This window comes from Bacillus rossius, chromosome 8, assembly GCF_032445375.1.
Source record: "Bacillus rossius redtenbacheri isolate Brsri chromosome 8, Brsri_v3, whole genome shotgun sequence".
NCBI classification, from domain to species: Eukaryota; Metazoa; Arthropoda; class Insecta; order Phasmatodea; family Bacillidae; genus Bacillus; species Bacillus rossius.
This window is the reverse complement of record NC_086336.1, coordinates 66,451,920-66,465,998: the sequence shown is the minus strand read 5'-3', so window position 1 is coordinate 66,465,998 and position 14,079 is coordinate 66,451,920. Positions and strand designations below refer to the sequence as shown.

Genomic DNA, 14,079 nt, shown 5'->3' with positions numbered 1-14,079 from the left:
GACTCACCGTGCGGCAGGACGGACGCCTCCTGAGGCAGCCGGTACTCTACCACCTGCATGACTGGGTGATCCAGCATCCCGCACTCCCAACCCCGGCACTGGAGGATACCTGCTCCAGTCAGCAGTGGCTCAGTGCTGGAGACTCACCGTGCGGCAGGACGGACGCCTCCTGGGGCAGCCGGTACTCTACCACCTGCATGACGGTGTACCCCAGCATCCCGCACTCTTGACCGCGGTACTGGAGGATACCTGCTCCAGTCAGCAGTGGCTCAGTGCTGGAGACTCACCGTGCGGCAGGACGGACGACTCCTGAGGCAGCCGGTACTCTACCACCTGCATGACGGGGTACCCCAGCATCCCGCACTCCCGACCCCGGCACTGGAGGATACCTGCTCCAGTCAGCAGTGGCTCAGTGCTGGACACTCACCGTGCGGCAGGACGGACGCCTCCTGGGGCAGCCGGTACTCTACCACCTGCATGACGGGGTACCCCAGCATCCCGCACTCCCGACCCCGGCACTGGAGGATACCTGCTCCAGTCAGCAGTGGCTCAGTGCTGGACACTCACCGTGCGGCAGGACGGACGCCTCCTGGGGCAGCCGGTACTCTACCACCTGCATGACGGTGTACCCCAGCATCCCGCACTCCCGACCCCGGCACTGGAGGATACCTGCTCCAGTCAGCAGTGGCTCAGTGCTGGACACTCACCGTGCGGCAGGACGGATGCCTCCTGGGGCAGCCGGTACTCTACCACCTGCATGACGGGGTACCCCAGCATCCCGCACTCCTGACCCCGGCACTGGAGGATACCTGCTCCAGTCAGCAGTGGCTCAGTGCTGGACACTCACCGTGCGGCAGGACGGACGCCTCCTGGGGCAGCCGGTACTCTACCACCTGCATGACGGGGTACCCGAGCATCCCGCACTCCTGACCCCGGCACTGGAGGATACCTGCTCCAGCCAGCAGTGGCTCAGTGCTGGACACTCACCGTGCGGCAGGACGGACGCCTCCTGGGGCAGCCGGTACTCTACCACCTGCATGACTGGGTGATCCAGCATCCCGCACTCCTGACCCCGGCACTGGAGGATACCTGCTCCATCCAGCAGTGGTTCAGTGCTGGACACTCACCGTGCGGCAGGACGGATGCCACCTGGGGCAGCCGGTACTCTACCACCTGCATGACGGGGTACCCCAGCATCCCGCACTCCTGACCACGGTACTGGAGGATACCTGCTCCAGCCAGCAGTGGCTCAGTGCTGGACACTCACCGTGCGGCAGGACGGACGCCTCCTGAGGCAGCCGGTACTCTACCACCTGCATGACGGTGTACCCCAGCATCCCGCACTCCTGACCCCGGCACTGGAGGATACCTGCTCCAGCCAGCAGTGGCTCAGTGCAGGACACTCACCGTGCGGCAGGACGGACGCCTCCTGAGGCAGCCGGTACTCTACCACCTGCATGACGGGGTACCCCAGCATCCCGCACTCCTGACCACGGTACTGGAGGATACCTGCTCCAGCCAGCAGTGGCTCAGTGCTGGACACTCACCGTGCGGCAGGACGGACGCCTCCTGAGGCAGCCGGTACTCTACCACCTGCATGACTGGGTACCCCAGCATCCCGCACTCCTGACCCCGGCACTGGAGGATACCTGCTCCAGCCAGCAGTGGCTCAGTGCTGGACACTCACCGTGCGGCAGGACGGACGCCTCCTGGGGCAGCCGGTACTCTACCACCTGCATGACTGGGTACCCCAGCATCCCGCACTCCTGACCGCGGTACTGGAGGATACCTGCTCCAGTCAGCAGTGGCTCAGTGCTGGACACTCACCGTGCGGCAGGACGGACGCCTCCTGGGGCAGCCGGTACTCTACCACCTGCATGATGGGGTACCCCAGCATCCCGCACTCCTGACCCCGGCACTGGAGGATACCTGCTCCAGCCAGCAGTGGCTCAGTGCTGGACACTCACCGTGCGGCAGGACGGACGCCTCCTGGGGCAGCCATTACTCTACCACCTGCATGATGGGGTACCCCAGCATCCCGCACTCCTGACCCCGGCACTGGAGGATACCTGCTCCAGCCAGCAGTGGCTCAGTGCTGGACACTCACCGTGCGGCAGGACGGACGCCTCCTGAGGCAGCCGGTACTCTACCACCTGCATGACTGGGTACCCCAGCATCCCGCACTCCTGACCGCGGTACTGGAGGATACCTGCTCCAGTCAGCAGTGGCTCAGTGCTGGACACTCACCGTGCGGCAGGACGGACGCCTCCTGGGGCAGCCGGTACTCTACCACCTGCATGATGGGGTACCCCAGCATCCCGCACTCCTGACCCCGGCACTGGAGGATACCTGCTCCAGCCAGCAGTGGCTCAGTGCTGGACACTCACCGTGCGGCAGGACGGACGCCTCCTGGGGCAGCCGGTACTCTACCACCTGCATGACTGGGTACCCCAGCATCCCGCACTCCTGACCGCGGTACTGGAGGATACCTGCTCCAGTCAGCAGTGGCTCAGTGCTGGACACTCACCGTGCGGCAGGACGGACGCCTCCTGGGGCAGCCGGTACTCTACCACCTGCATGACTGGGTGATCCAGCATACCGCAGTCCCGACACTGGGTGATCGCGGCACTTGTGGCCAGAGCTGTGGGTATCCGGGAGGTTGCGCGCACACCTGACCGCGCAGATCAATACCGGCAGCTCACCCGACAAGTCCATGTCACAGGCTGTCACAGGCTGTCACATGCCCTCTACGGTGCTGTCTCTCAGGTAGAGACCTGAGCGATTATCAGACCCAGTGACTGGTAGATGTTCACTCTAGTGTGAATACATATAATTAGTCCTATCGTAATAATTGGTGAATTCATATTTATACAATTACACACACCCCACGATGTAGCTGCTAAAATTATCATAAACGAAAATTGTGGAAAGATCGTTGTGTTCTCCGCTCTGTTTTATTGGAAAAACATTAACTTCATGGAGGTCAAAAATATCATCACTGCAACCTGAACAACATACAAACTGATATTAAGATTTCAAGTTTATGTGGATGTTCAGAATTATATTAATATTATAATTATATTAATAAAAACCATTATGACGAATCTGGTTCTTGAAACACTAGGATTTAATTTTCATGTATAATTCGTAAATTATTTTATATGTTTCAATGTTATTTTGTTGTTTTTTTCCTTAATCACATAATGCATGTGCCATACTTATTTGGTCATACTACACTATTAGACACATGTACTGCAATCGTTAGAGTCATTGTTGTCATATACTGAAGGCTTCTCATCAAGATATGTGGAATATAAATAAATACAGCTTGATTAGAAATCCTGGTAATAATTATAATGGGTGCTCTGGAATGATTGTTAAATTCCGCCGAGTTACAGACGTGGACTGGACTTTCGCGCACATCTAGGCACTACGTCACTAGCTCAGAGGACTCGAGGTTCACACAGCAGAGCACTAGCAGCCAGCAGTCCGGCGTGCAGCAGGACTTAGCACAGCTCTGACGGTGCAGCAAGCAACAGTCGCAGAGAGGGCCGATATGCACATCGTGTACATCGTACCAAGGTCGCAGCCACCCAGGCATGTGCCGTGTTGCCGCCCGCAAGTCCTGTCAACCCCCGAGAGCCTACCAGCCGTCGAACTGAGTGTGTGACGCACATCAGCAGCTACGTGTTTGTAATAACGTCTTACGTGAACAGTTTTCCTCACAGCGGACAATTATCAGTTGAACATTTTGCGCAGTCGATTATAAAGAAAAACTCTATATACATAGCAAACAACCCCCCCCCCCCCTTTTCTCCTCCAAAGAACATTTAGTATGATCTTTATTTTAGTAGTGATTTTAGTTTTAGATGGTTTTAAGTATAAATTGTTGTAAGGCCTTTTCAATTTACAATAACATAAAGGTATAAACACTTGTTGTGTTAAAATGACTATAGTGTATTTTATTTTTAGTTGTAATATTTAAATTATTTATTGGTATCTATAAAATCAATTACCTTTTTTAATGTGTAGCTTTTACCAGGTCACCGTCATGTTTTCAAGATATACCGCTTTTGTCATTCAAGTAAAAACTTTTGTATAAAAAGGATGTTTCCAATTTTAAATCTTAAGGTTTTTTTTATTTATCAAATCATCACTTTGCATTTAAGTTAATTTGACCTTTTTGGCTCGGCACTGGTTTGGTGGATTGTTTTGATAGGCGCTCTCCATCTTTGAGAGAAAAGTTAAGTTTAATAATTTTTTTAGATTAGCTTTTTTTTTTATTAGAGAGCGAGTACAGGGGATGCCGCTTTCCGTTCCCTTTGTAAAGACGAAGGGCGTCAGAAGGTTGTGCGCCAGTCATGTGACTAGCAAGTAGTTCCCTCCGCGGAGCGATACTTCTGCTCGGTGCGGGATCGTCGTGGTTCGTTCTGGGCGCCGAGCTGCAGGGTATACATGGGACCCCGGCAGCACGAGGCTGAGAGTGAGGTCTCGCCGCCATGCTGCCTGAGGCTTGGGGTGACAGAGACTTCACCTGCCACTGAGCTCGGAGGAAGCACCAGCGGCGATGAGAGGGAGTGCTGCAGCGTAAGAAGGTAACTCGCTCGAGGACAGTTTTACTCAACTCGCTCTGGCAAGTTGGTACTCGCTCAGCGAGTAAGTTGCAAAAAACTTGCTCGACCTATTTGGGTCCAGCTAGCTGTCATAATAGCACCTGGTACTTTAAAAGACTCGCCAACGATTTGACATCTTTTGTTCGTCGAGGGAGTAAGCCAAGAGTGTTGGTGCATAAAGGGGCCAAGTATGTCAATAGCAGCGACGAGCTGGCAACGAGGCAGGTTGATCACGGGCAGGTAGGGTACAGACAGTAGTACCAAACATCGACAATAACTAACGATCAACGAGTTGTGTACTGATGCGTGCAGTGTCCCTTTGGCCATGTTGACATGGTGTTGATAGTGTTGTTACGTTCGCAAAGTAAGACAGTTGTGAAGGAGTGCGCGAGGTGGAGCCTAGACTCGCTGCGGAGTCAAGAAACGAGAACCGCGGCCAGTCTTCATCCAAGTGGTCGAGCCTTCCAGAGGGGCTTCTTGAGGTGTCCCTGCTAGCTGTTCCCGCCTCACCAGTCCGGGTCGAGCGCTGTGGGGTGAGGAGAGAGCTACTCGGCGGGCGAGTGGACACAGAGCTACTCGGCGGGCGAGTGGACACAGAGCTACTCGGCGGGCGAGTGGACAGAGAGCTACTCGGCGGGCGAGTGGACAGAGAGCTACTCGGCGGGCGAGTGGACAGAGAGCTACTCGGCGGGCGAGTGGACAGAGAGCTACTCGGCGGGCGAGTGGACAGAGAGCTACTCGGCGGGCGAGTGGACAGAGAGCTACTCGGCGGGCGAGTGGACAGAGAGCTACTCGGCGGGCGAGTGGACAGAGAGCTACTCGGCGGGCGAGTGGACAGAGAGCTACTCGGCGGGCGAGTGGACAGAGAGCTACTCGGCGGGCGAGTGGACCGAGAGCTACTCGGCGGGCGAGTGGACCGAGAGAGCTACTCGGCGGGCGAGTGGACCGAGAGAGCTACTCGGCGGGCGAGTGGACCGAGAGCTACTCGGCGGGCGAGTGGACCGAGAGAGCTACTCGGCGGGCGAGTGGACCGAGATAGCTACTCGGCGAGCGAGTGGACCGAGAGCTACTCGGCGGGCGAGTGGACCGAGAGAGCTACTCGGCGGGCGAGTGGACCGAGAGAGCTACTCGGCGGGCGAGTGGACCGAGAGAGCTACTCGGCGGGCGAGTGGACCGAGGAGCAGCGGGCGAGTGGACCAAGAGAGCTACTCGGCGGGCGAGTAGACCGAGAAGGCTTCTCGGCGGGCGAGTGAACCGAGAGAGCTACTCGGCGGGCGAGTGGACCGAGAGCTACTCGGCGGGCGAGTGGACCGAGAGAGCTACTCGGCGGGCGAGTGGACCGAGAGAGCTACTCGGCGGGCGAGTGGACCGAGGAGCAGCGGGCGAGTGGACCAAGAGAGCTACTCGGCGGGCGAGTAGACCGAGAAGGCTTCTCGGCGGGCGAGTGGACCGAAAGAGCTACTCGGCGGACGAGTGGACGGAGAGAGCTACTCGGCGGGCGAGTGGACGGAGAGAGCTACTCGGCGGGCGAGTGGACGCAGGAAAACTACTCATCACAGACCCGGGATTGGATGTCTCCTACAGGACTTCGAGCCGAGTGGACCACCTTCGAAAAGCCCTAGTTTCAGCTGGGAATAATGATCGGAGTAATTTTGTAAAATTCATTTATGTACATTTTTTCTTGTTCGTTCGAAGAGGACTTGTGGAGCATCGAATAGTATTATTAAAAGTTGCTGCCTCGTGATGAATTTCCAGTGTATCATAACATTTTTCTCAAGTGTATTTATTTGTGAAAGAATTATAATCTGCGTAATTGTCTTAAAAAAAAGTTTGATGTGGAATAATTTTTTTAATTGCTCTGGCTCCGGCGAGCTGAGACATGCAAGAGGGGCGAGCTGGGACAAGCAGGAGGGGCGAGCTGAGACATGCAGGAGGGGCGAGCTGGGACATGCAGGAGCGGCGAGCTGGGACATGCAGGAGCGGCGAGCTGGGACATGCAGGGTGAGCGAGCTGGGACATGCAGGAGCGGCGAGCTGGGACATGCAGGAGCGGCGAGCTGGGACATGCAGGAGCGGCGAGCTGGGACATGCAGGAGCGGCGAGCTGGGACATGCAGGAGAGGCGAGCTGGGACATGCAAGAGGGGCGAGCTGGGACATGCAGGAGCGGCGAGCTGGGACATACAGGAGGGGCGAGCTGGGACATGCAGGAGCGGCGAGCTGGGACATGCAGGAGCGGCGAGCTGGGACATACAGGAGGGGCGAGCTGGGACATGCAGGAGGGGCGAGCTGGGACATGCAGGAGCGGCGAGCTGGGACATACAGGAGGGGCGAGCTGGGACATGCAGGAGCGGCGAGCTGGGACATGCAGGAGGGGCGAGCTGGGACATGCAGGGTGCGCGAGCTGGGACAAGCAGGAGGGGCGAGCTGGGACATGCAGGGTGCGCGAGCTGGGACAAGCAGGAGGGGCGAGCTGGGACATGCAGGAGCGGCGATCTGGGACATGCAGGAGGGGCGAGCTGGGACATGCAGGAGCGGCGAGCTGGGACATGCAGGAGCGGCGAGCTGGGACATGCAGGAGGGGCGAGCTGGGACATGCAGGAGCGGCGAGCTGGGACATGCAGGAGGGGCGAGCTGGGACATGCAGGGTGCGCGAGCTGGGACATGCAGGAGACGCGAGCTGGGACATGCAGGAGCGGCGAGCTGGGACATGCAGGAGGGGTGAGCTGGGTCATGCAGGAGGGGCGAGCTGGGACATGCAGGAGGGGCGAGCTGGGACATGCAGGAGCGGCGAGCTGGGACATGCAGGAGCGGCGAGCTGGGACATGCAGGAGCGGCGAGCTGGGACATGCAAGAGGGGCGAGCTGGGACATGCAGGGTGCGCGAGCTGGGACATGCAGGAGCGGCGAGCTGGGACATGCAGGAGCGGCGAGCTGGGACATGCAGGAGCGGCGAGCTGGGACATGCAGGAGCGGCGAGCTGGGACATGCAAGAGGGGCGAGCTGGGACATGCAGGGTGCGCGAGCTGGGACAAGCAGGAGGGGCGAGCTGGGACATGCAGGAGCGGCGATCTGGGACATGCAGGAGGGGTGAGCTGGGACATGCAGGAGCGGCGAGCTGGGACATGCAGGAGCGGCGAGCTGGGACATACAGGAGGGGCGAGCTGGGACATGCAGGAGCGGCGATCTGGGACATGCAGGAGGGGCGAGCTGGGACATGCAGGAGCGGCGAGCTGGGACATGCAGGAGCGGCGAGCTGGGACATACAGGAGGGGCGAGCTGGGACATGCAGGAGCGGCGAGCTGGGACATGCAAGAGGGGCGAGCTGGGACATGCAGGGTGCGCGAGCTGGGACAAGCAGGAGGGGCGAGCTGGGACATGCAGGAGCGGCGAGCTGGGACATACAGGAGGGGCGAGCTGGGACATGCAGGAGCGGCGAGCTGGGACATGCAGGAGGGGCGAGCTGGGACATGCAGGGTGCGCGAGCTGGGACATGCAGGAGACGCGAGCTGGGACATGCAGGAGCGGCGAGCTGGGACATGCAGTGGGGTGAGCTGGGACATACAGGAGGGGCGAGCTGGGACATGCAGGAGGGGCGAGCTGGGACATGCAGGAGCGGCGAGCTGGGACATGCAGGAGCGGCGAGCTGGGACATACAGGAGGGGCGAGCTGGGACATGCAGGAGCGGCGAGCTGGGACATGCAGGAGGGGCGAGCTGGGACATGCAGGGTGCGCGAGCTGGGACAAGCAGGAGGGGCGAGCTGGGACATGCAGGGTGCGCGAGCTGGGACAAGCAGGAGGGGCGAGCTGGGACATGCAGGAGCGGCGATCTGGGACATGCAGGAGGGGCGAGCTGGGACATGCAGGAGCGGCGAGCTGGGACATGCAGGAGCGGCGAGCTGGGACATACAGGAGGGGCGAGCTGGGACATGCAGGAGCGGCGAGCTGGGACATGCAGGAGGGGCGAGCTGGGACATGCAGGGTGCGCGAGCTGGGACATGCAGGAGACGCGAGCTGGGACATGCAGGAGCGGCGAGCTGGGACATGCAGGAGGGGTGAGCTGGGTCATGCAGGAGGGGCGAGCTGGGACATGCAGGAGGGGCGAGCTGGGACATGCAGGAGCGGCGAGCTGGGACATGCAGGAGCGGCGAGCTGGGACATGCAGGAGCGGCGAGCTGGGACATGCAAGAGGGGCGAGCTGGGACATGCAGGGTGCGCGAGCTGGGACATGCAGGAGCGGCGAGCTGGGACATGCAGGAGCGGCGAGCTGGGACATGCAGGAGCGGCGAGCTGGGACATGCAGGAGCGGCGAGCTGGGACATGCAGGAGCGGCGAGCTGGGACATGCAGGAGCGGCGAGCTGGGACATGCAAGAGGGGCGAGCTGGGACATGCAGGGTGCGCGAGCTGGGACAAGCAGGAGGGGCGAGCTGGGACATGCAGGAGCGGCGATCTGGGACATGCAGGAGGGGTGAGCTGGGACATGCAGGAGCGGCGAGCTGGGACATGCAGGAGCGGCGAGCTGGGACATACAGGAGGGGCGAGCTGGGACATGCAGGAGCGGCGATCTGGGACATGCAGGAGGGGCGAGCTGGGACATGCAGGAGCGGCGAGCTGGGACATGCAGGAGCGGCGAGCTGGGACATACAGGAGGGGCGAGCTGGGACATGCAGGAGCGGTGAGCTGGGACATGCAAGAGGGGCGAGCTGGGACATGCAGGGTGCGCGAGCTGGGACAAGCAGGAGGGGCGAGCTGGGACATGCAGGAGCGGCGATCTGGGACATGCAGGAGGGGCGAGCTGGGACATGCAGGAGCGGCGAGCTGGGACATGCAGGAGCGGCGAGCTGGGACATACAGGAGGGGCGAGCTGGGACATGCAGGAGCGGCGAGCTGGGACATGCAGGAGGGGCGAGCTGGGACATGCAGGGTGCGCGAGCTGGGACATGCAGGAGACGCGAGCTGGGACATGCAGGAGCGGCGAGCTGGGACATGCAGGAGGGGTGAGCTGGGTCATGCAGGAGGGGCGAGCTGGGACATGCAGGAGCGGCGAGCTGGGACATGCAAGAGGGGCGAGCTGGGACATGCAGGAGGGGCGAGCTGGGACATGCAGGAGCGGCGAGCTGGGACATGCAGGAGCGGTGAGCTGGGACATGCAAGAGGGGCGAGCTGGGACATGCAAGAGGGGCGAGCTGGGACATGCAGGAGCGGCGAGCTGGTACATGCTGGAGCGGCGAGCTGGGACATGCAAGAGGGGCGAGCTGGGACATGCAGGAGCGGCGAGCTGGGTCATGCAGGAGACGCGAGCTGGGACATGCAGGAGCGGCGAGCTGGGACATGCAGGAGCGGCGAGCTGGGACATGCAGGAGCGGCGAGCTGGGACATGCAAGAGGGGCGAGCTGGGACATGCAGGAGCGGCGAGCTGGGACATGCAAGAGGGGCGAGCTGGGACATGCAGGAGCGGCGAGCTGGGACATGCAGGAGCGGCGAGCTGGGACATGCAGGAGAGGCGAGCTGGGACACGCAGGAGCGGCGAGCTGGGACATGCAGGAGCGGCGAGCTGGGACATGCAAGAGGGGCGAGCTGGGACAGGCAGGAGCGGCGAGCTGGGACATACAAGAGGGGCGAGCTGGGACATGCAGGAGCGGCGAGCTGGGACATGCAAGAGGGGCGAGCTGGGACATGCAGGGTGCGCGAGCTGGGACAAGCAGGAGGGGCGAGCTGAGACATGCAGGAGGGGCGAGCTGGGACATGCAGGAGCGGCGAGCTGGGACATGCAGGAGACGCGAGCTGGGACATGCAGGAGTGGCGAGCTGGGACATGCAAGAGGGGGAGCTGGGACATGCAAGAGGGGCGAGCTGGGACATGCAGGAGACGCGAGCTGGGACATGCAGGAGCGGCGAGCTGGGACATGCAAGAGGGGCGAGCTGGGACATGCAGGAGGGGCGAGCTGGGACATGCAGGAGGGGCGAGCTGGGACATGCAGGAGGAGCGAGCTGGGACATGCAGGAGCGGCGAGCTGGGACATGCAGGAGTGGCGAGCTGGGACATGCAGGAGGGGCGTGGTTACCTGTGGGCGGTGCTCCGCCCCCGTCGGGCGTGGGCGCGCACTGCTCCACCAGGTCCGCCCCCGGGGGCTGTCGGGGCCGCGGCGGGGGGCGGGGCGGCAGTGCGGGCGGCTGGCCCCTCGCCGCCTCCTCCAGCTTGTCGCCGCCCCCGCACACCGCCTCGATGATGACGTCGTGCAGCGGCGGCTCGGGGGCGGCCGGGGGCGGGTCCCTGCCCGCAGTGCTCGCCATGTCCGGGAGCCGTCACGAGGGGGCCGCCTGCTGCGGCGACCTGCGCCCACCGCTCCCTTACTCACCCCCTCTCTCTCTGGTCCGAGCACTGCTCCCGCTACACTGACGCAACAAGCATTGTCTGTTCCTAACCTAACTTCAACTAGAGCATTTAGGAGTGTCCAGGTAGGGAAGACTAAGTGCGTCTAAGGGCGAAGCATATACGCCTAATCATGCATGGTTTTAGCCATGCAGGAGGGGTAGTGTGCATCATGTGCTAGGAGGGGATTGGCTAGCCATGTTGCTTCCATGATTATCTCCTTTCACTCTAAATATGTAACGGGTACCCGTGTACCCGAATATAAATACATGTGAGCCCCTGCTAAATGTGATACTGTCCCGCCACGCACGAGGGCCGTTGCCTGTCGGGGTCGGGGAACTTCGGTAATCTTCGGCAATCCTCAGCGATCCTCGGAACTCCCGCCCATATTAAAAAAAAAATCAAAAAATAATATTTATAGTTATTATTTTATTTTTATCTTAAGGCTGTTGGATGGTTGGGCGCTGGCATCTTCCCAGTATAGGAAAATCAATGTTAACTAAAGTACGTTTTATGTAGGAAATAAATAAGATGAAAAGGTGAAATAAAAACCAAAACGCAGATAATGCAGGTATACACTTGCGTTAATACCCACTTTTTAAATAACATTTTCACTTAGTTTTTAAATGACTTGTTCATTTTTCAATACCCTATAGTAAACAGGCTGCCCGTTTTATATATAAAATGAATATTAAGGCATATTATGCAAATTATTTAGATCAAAAAAGTTTCAGACCGCATTTCTCTATCTGTAATAGGAAAGCTATAATGTTATATTTGCTGTATTGAAATAATTTGTGCAGGGGCAAATATCTCAGATGAGCGATGGCTAGTTGGGGGAGGGGGGAAGGAAGGGAGGCAAGCTGTCAGGTAGCTGCCTTGGCGCCTGGAAGGGGGGGGGGGGGGCGATACTAATGCCTTCCTGGAGCTGTTTACAGTTTGTAGGTCGTGACTCACTACGGCATCGAAACTCTGGTATATTTTCCCCCCTTCGTTCTTGACAAATACTCAGTTTGAATACTAGACCCTAAAGCAGATTTTGCGAACTGGTATACCATATCATCTCAGTGTGGGCCACCAAATTATGAGTGTATATTACCATGTTACTGACGATGCAAATAAAATTATGTAATTTACTATAGACTTTGTGTGCAATTTGTGTGCCACTGATTATAAACCAGTTATAATGAATAGCCAAAGGAATCACAACTTCAGCAAAACATTCGTTAACTGCTTTATCTACACGTCGCGGACTTAAATATGATTGAAAACATGTATCATTAATATTATATGGTAAACAATATGTTAAATATCTGGAAAAAAAATATATAGTCATAGCTTTTAACTAGGGACTGGTAAAGTAGGATTTTTTCCAAACTTAAGCATAGTAAGTAGTGTTCATTAAAATACCTACATTGAATTCGTATCTTTATTTAGAAATGAAATATTTATTATATTTAGCAGATTAAGTGTGATTACGCACGCAATTTCGGCGAGTGAGCGTACAGACAAATAAAAAAATTGCTTACAAACCGTTAATACATTGGGCCTGCGTGTTATCTGACAACATATACATAACTGTTATTGTAGGGTTAGTGAGAAAACTATTTTGCAATGTTTGAATGATTTCACCTTAATTGCGCAAAGCAAGGATTGTAGGTAAATCAGCCAGAAAACTACGTAATTATTTATTACGCTCAGATTATGTCTGTGGTAAGAGAAAGGATTTATGTTTCTTGCAGGAATGAACAGTAATTTTTTTAACAGAAAAATTAATGAAAAAAATTTAAAAATTACTTTTACACACTTTGTTATACGTTGGAGTATTTAATTTTATTTCGAAGCCATAAAAATTTTACCGAAAGGGAAATTTACTAGCGAAGAAATTTCTTGCTCATTATGGTGACCTTCGAAACCGTTTTGAAATATGCTCGTATTATAAATGTGTGTACAATATCAGTATAAATGCAAATTTATAAGAATTACATAATTATATATATTTATATATTTGTGTAATTATAATCATGATAAAAGGTTAAAATAATATTGCAAAGATTATATGTATGCTGCATACTGTACATTTCATTCAGCTTCCAAATTATTTTTTTACTCCACTGAACCATAAAATAATAACACCGTTGCCCATATTTATTGTATGTGGTTTTTAAATGCACCGTGCTATTGCATAATCGCAATTCCGTCCGTACAAAATTTTAGGGCAGCTAATTTCTGAATAAATTATTGTATTAAATATTTAAAACTGTTTTTCACGAGACAAAAAAAAATCCTCACTTAATTTGTGTATTTTCACTAATTTAATACACTCATTATTTGATTAACAGAAGTCTCATTTGTAACGTAAAGTTAGAAAACGATGTTTTTCCATATTCAAATAGCAAATTATAACATGAACAATGCCGTTTTAATAGTAGGATATTGATATGTAGCTCGCTCGTCGTAAGTCTTCAAGAAAGTTAGTGCGTCCCTGCCCATTTGTATCCTTCCCCACGTTCAAGTACACATATACAACAACAAGATGTAACCAAACCAACTACGTTGTCATTAACTTGACTGTGGATTTAAGGAAGGCTTCATTGTTCAATGTCTTCACTTTAAATTCAAATTGAACTTTCGGAAGTCAATTGCCTATAATGTGCAATGAAACATAAACGACTTCAACTATTCAAGTAGTATACATGTGTGTGTGTATATATATATATATATATATATATATATATATATATATATATATATATTTGGGGTCTATTTAAGTACTGATCTTTACTTTTATTCTTAAACGATACTTACACACGCTTAATATTTACAGATAGGCTTACGAAAAATATCTGGATGACCTTAAAAACGACGCTTTTATTATAAGCAACTGTGATGCATTTATAAATTAGAAATCCCAACCCCATTAATGAATTTTTTTTGTGGTACAAATGTGTACTCCACGTGACTCCACGTGACTTCCCGACTACGCACAGGGATTCTGCGTTCAAACAATAACTTGTTTTTGTCGGAGATATGCACGGAGACATACTCAGTAATGCTAGAAATACCGAAGGTGAACTGTAAATACGCGTAGATATAG

General features: G+C 55.3%; 1 protein-coding gene across 1 annotated transcript in view; it reads right to left on the bottom strand.

The window, feature by feature from the left end:
• Positions 1–14,079, bottom strand: part of LOC134535403 (uncharacterized) — a 91,364-nt gene that overhangs the window by 58,515 nt on the left and 18,770 nt on the right. Inside the window, exon 3 of the mRNA XM_063374477.1 lies at positions 10,675–10,943. Coding sequence (XP_063230547.1) covers positions 10,675–10,903 — 229 coding nt within the window. The 5' untranslated portion in view covers positions 10,904–10,943. The remainder of the gene's footprint in view (positions 1–10,674; positions 10,944–14,079) is intronic.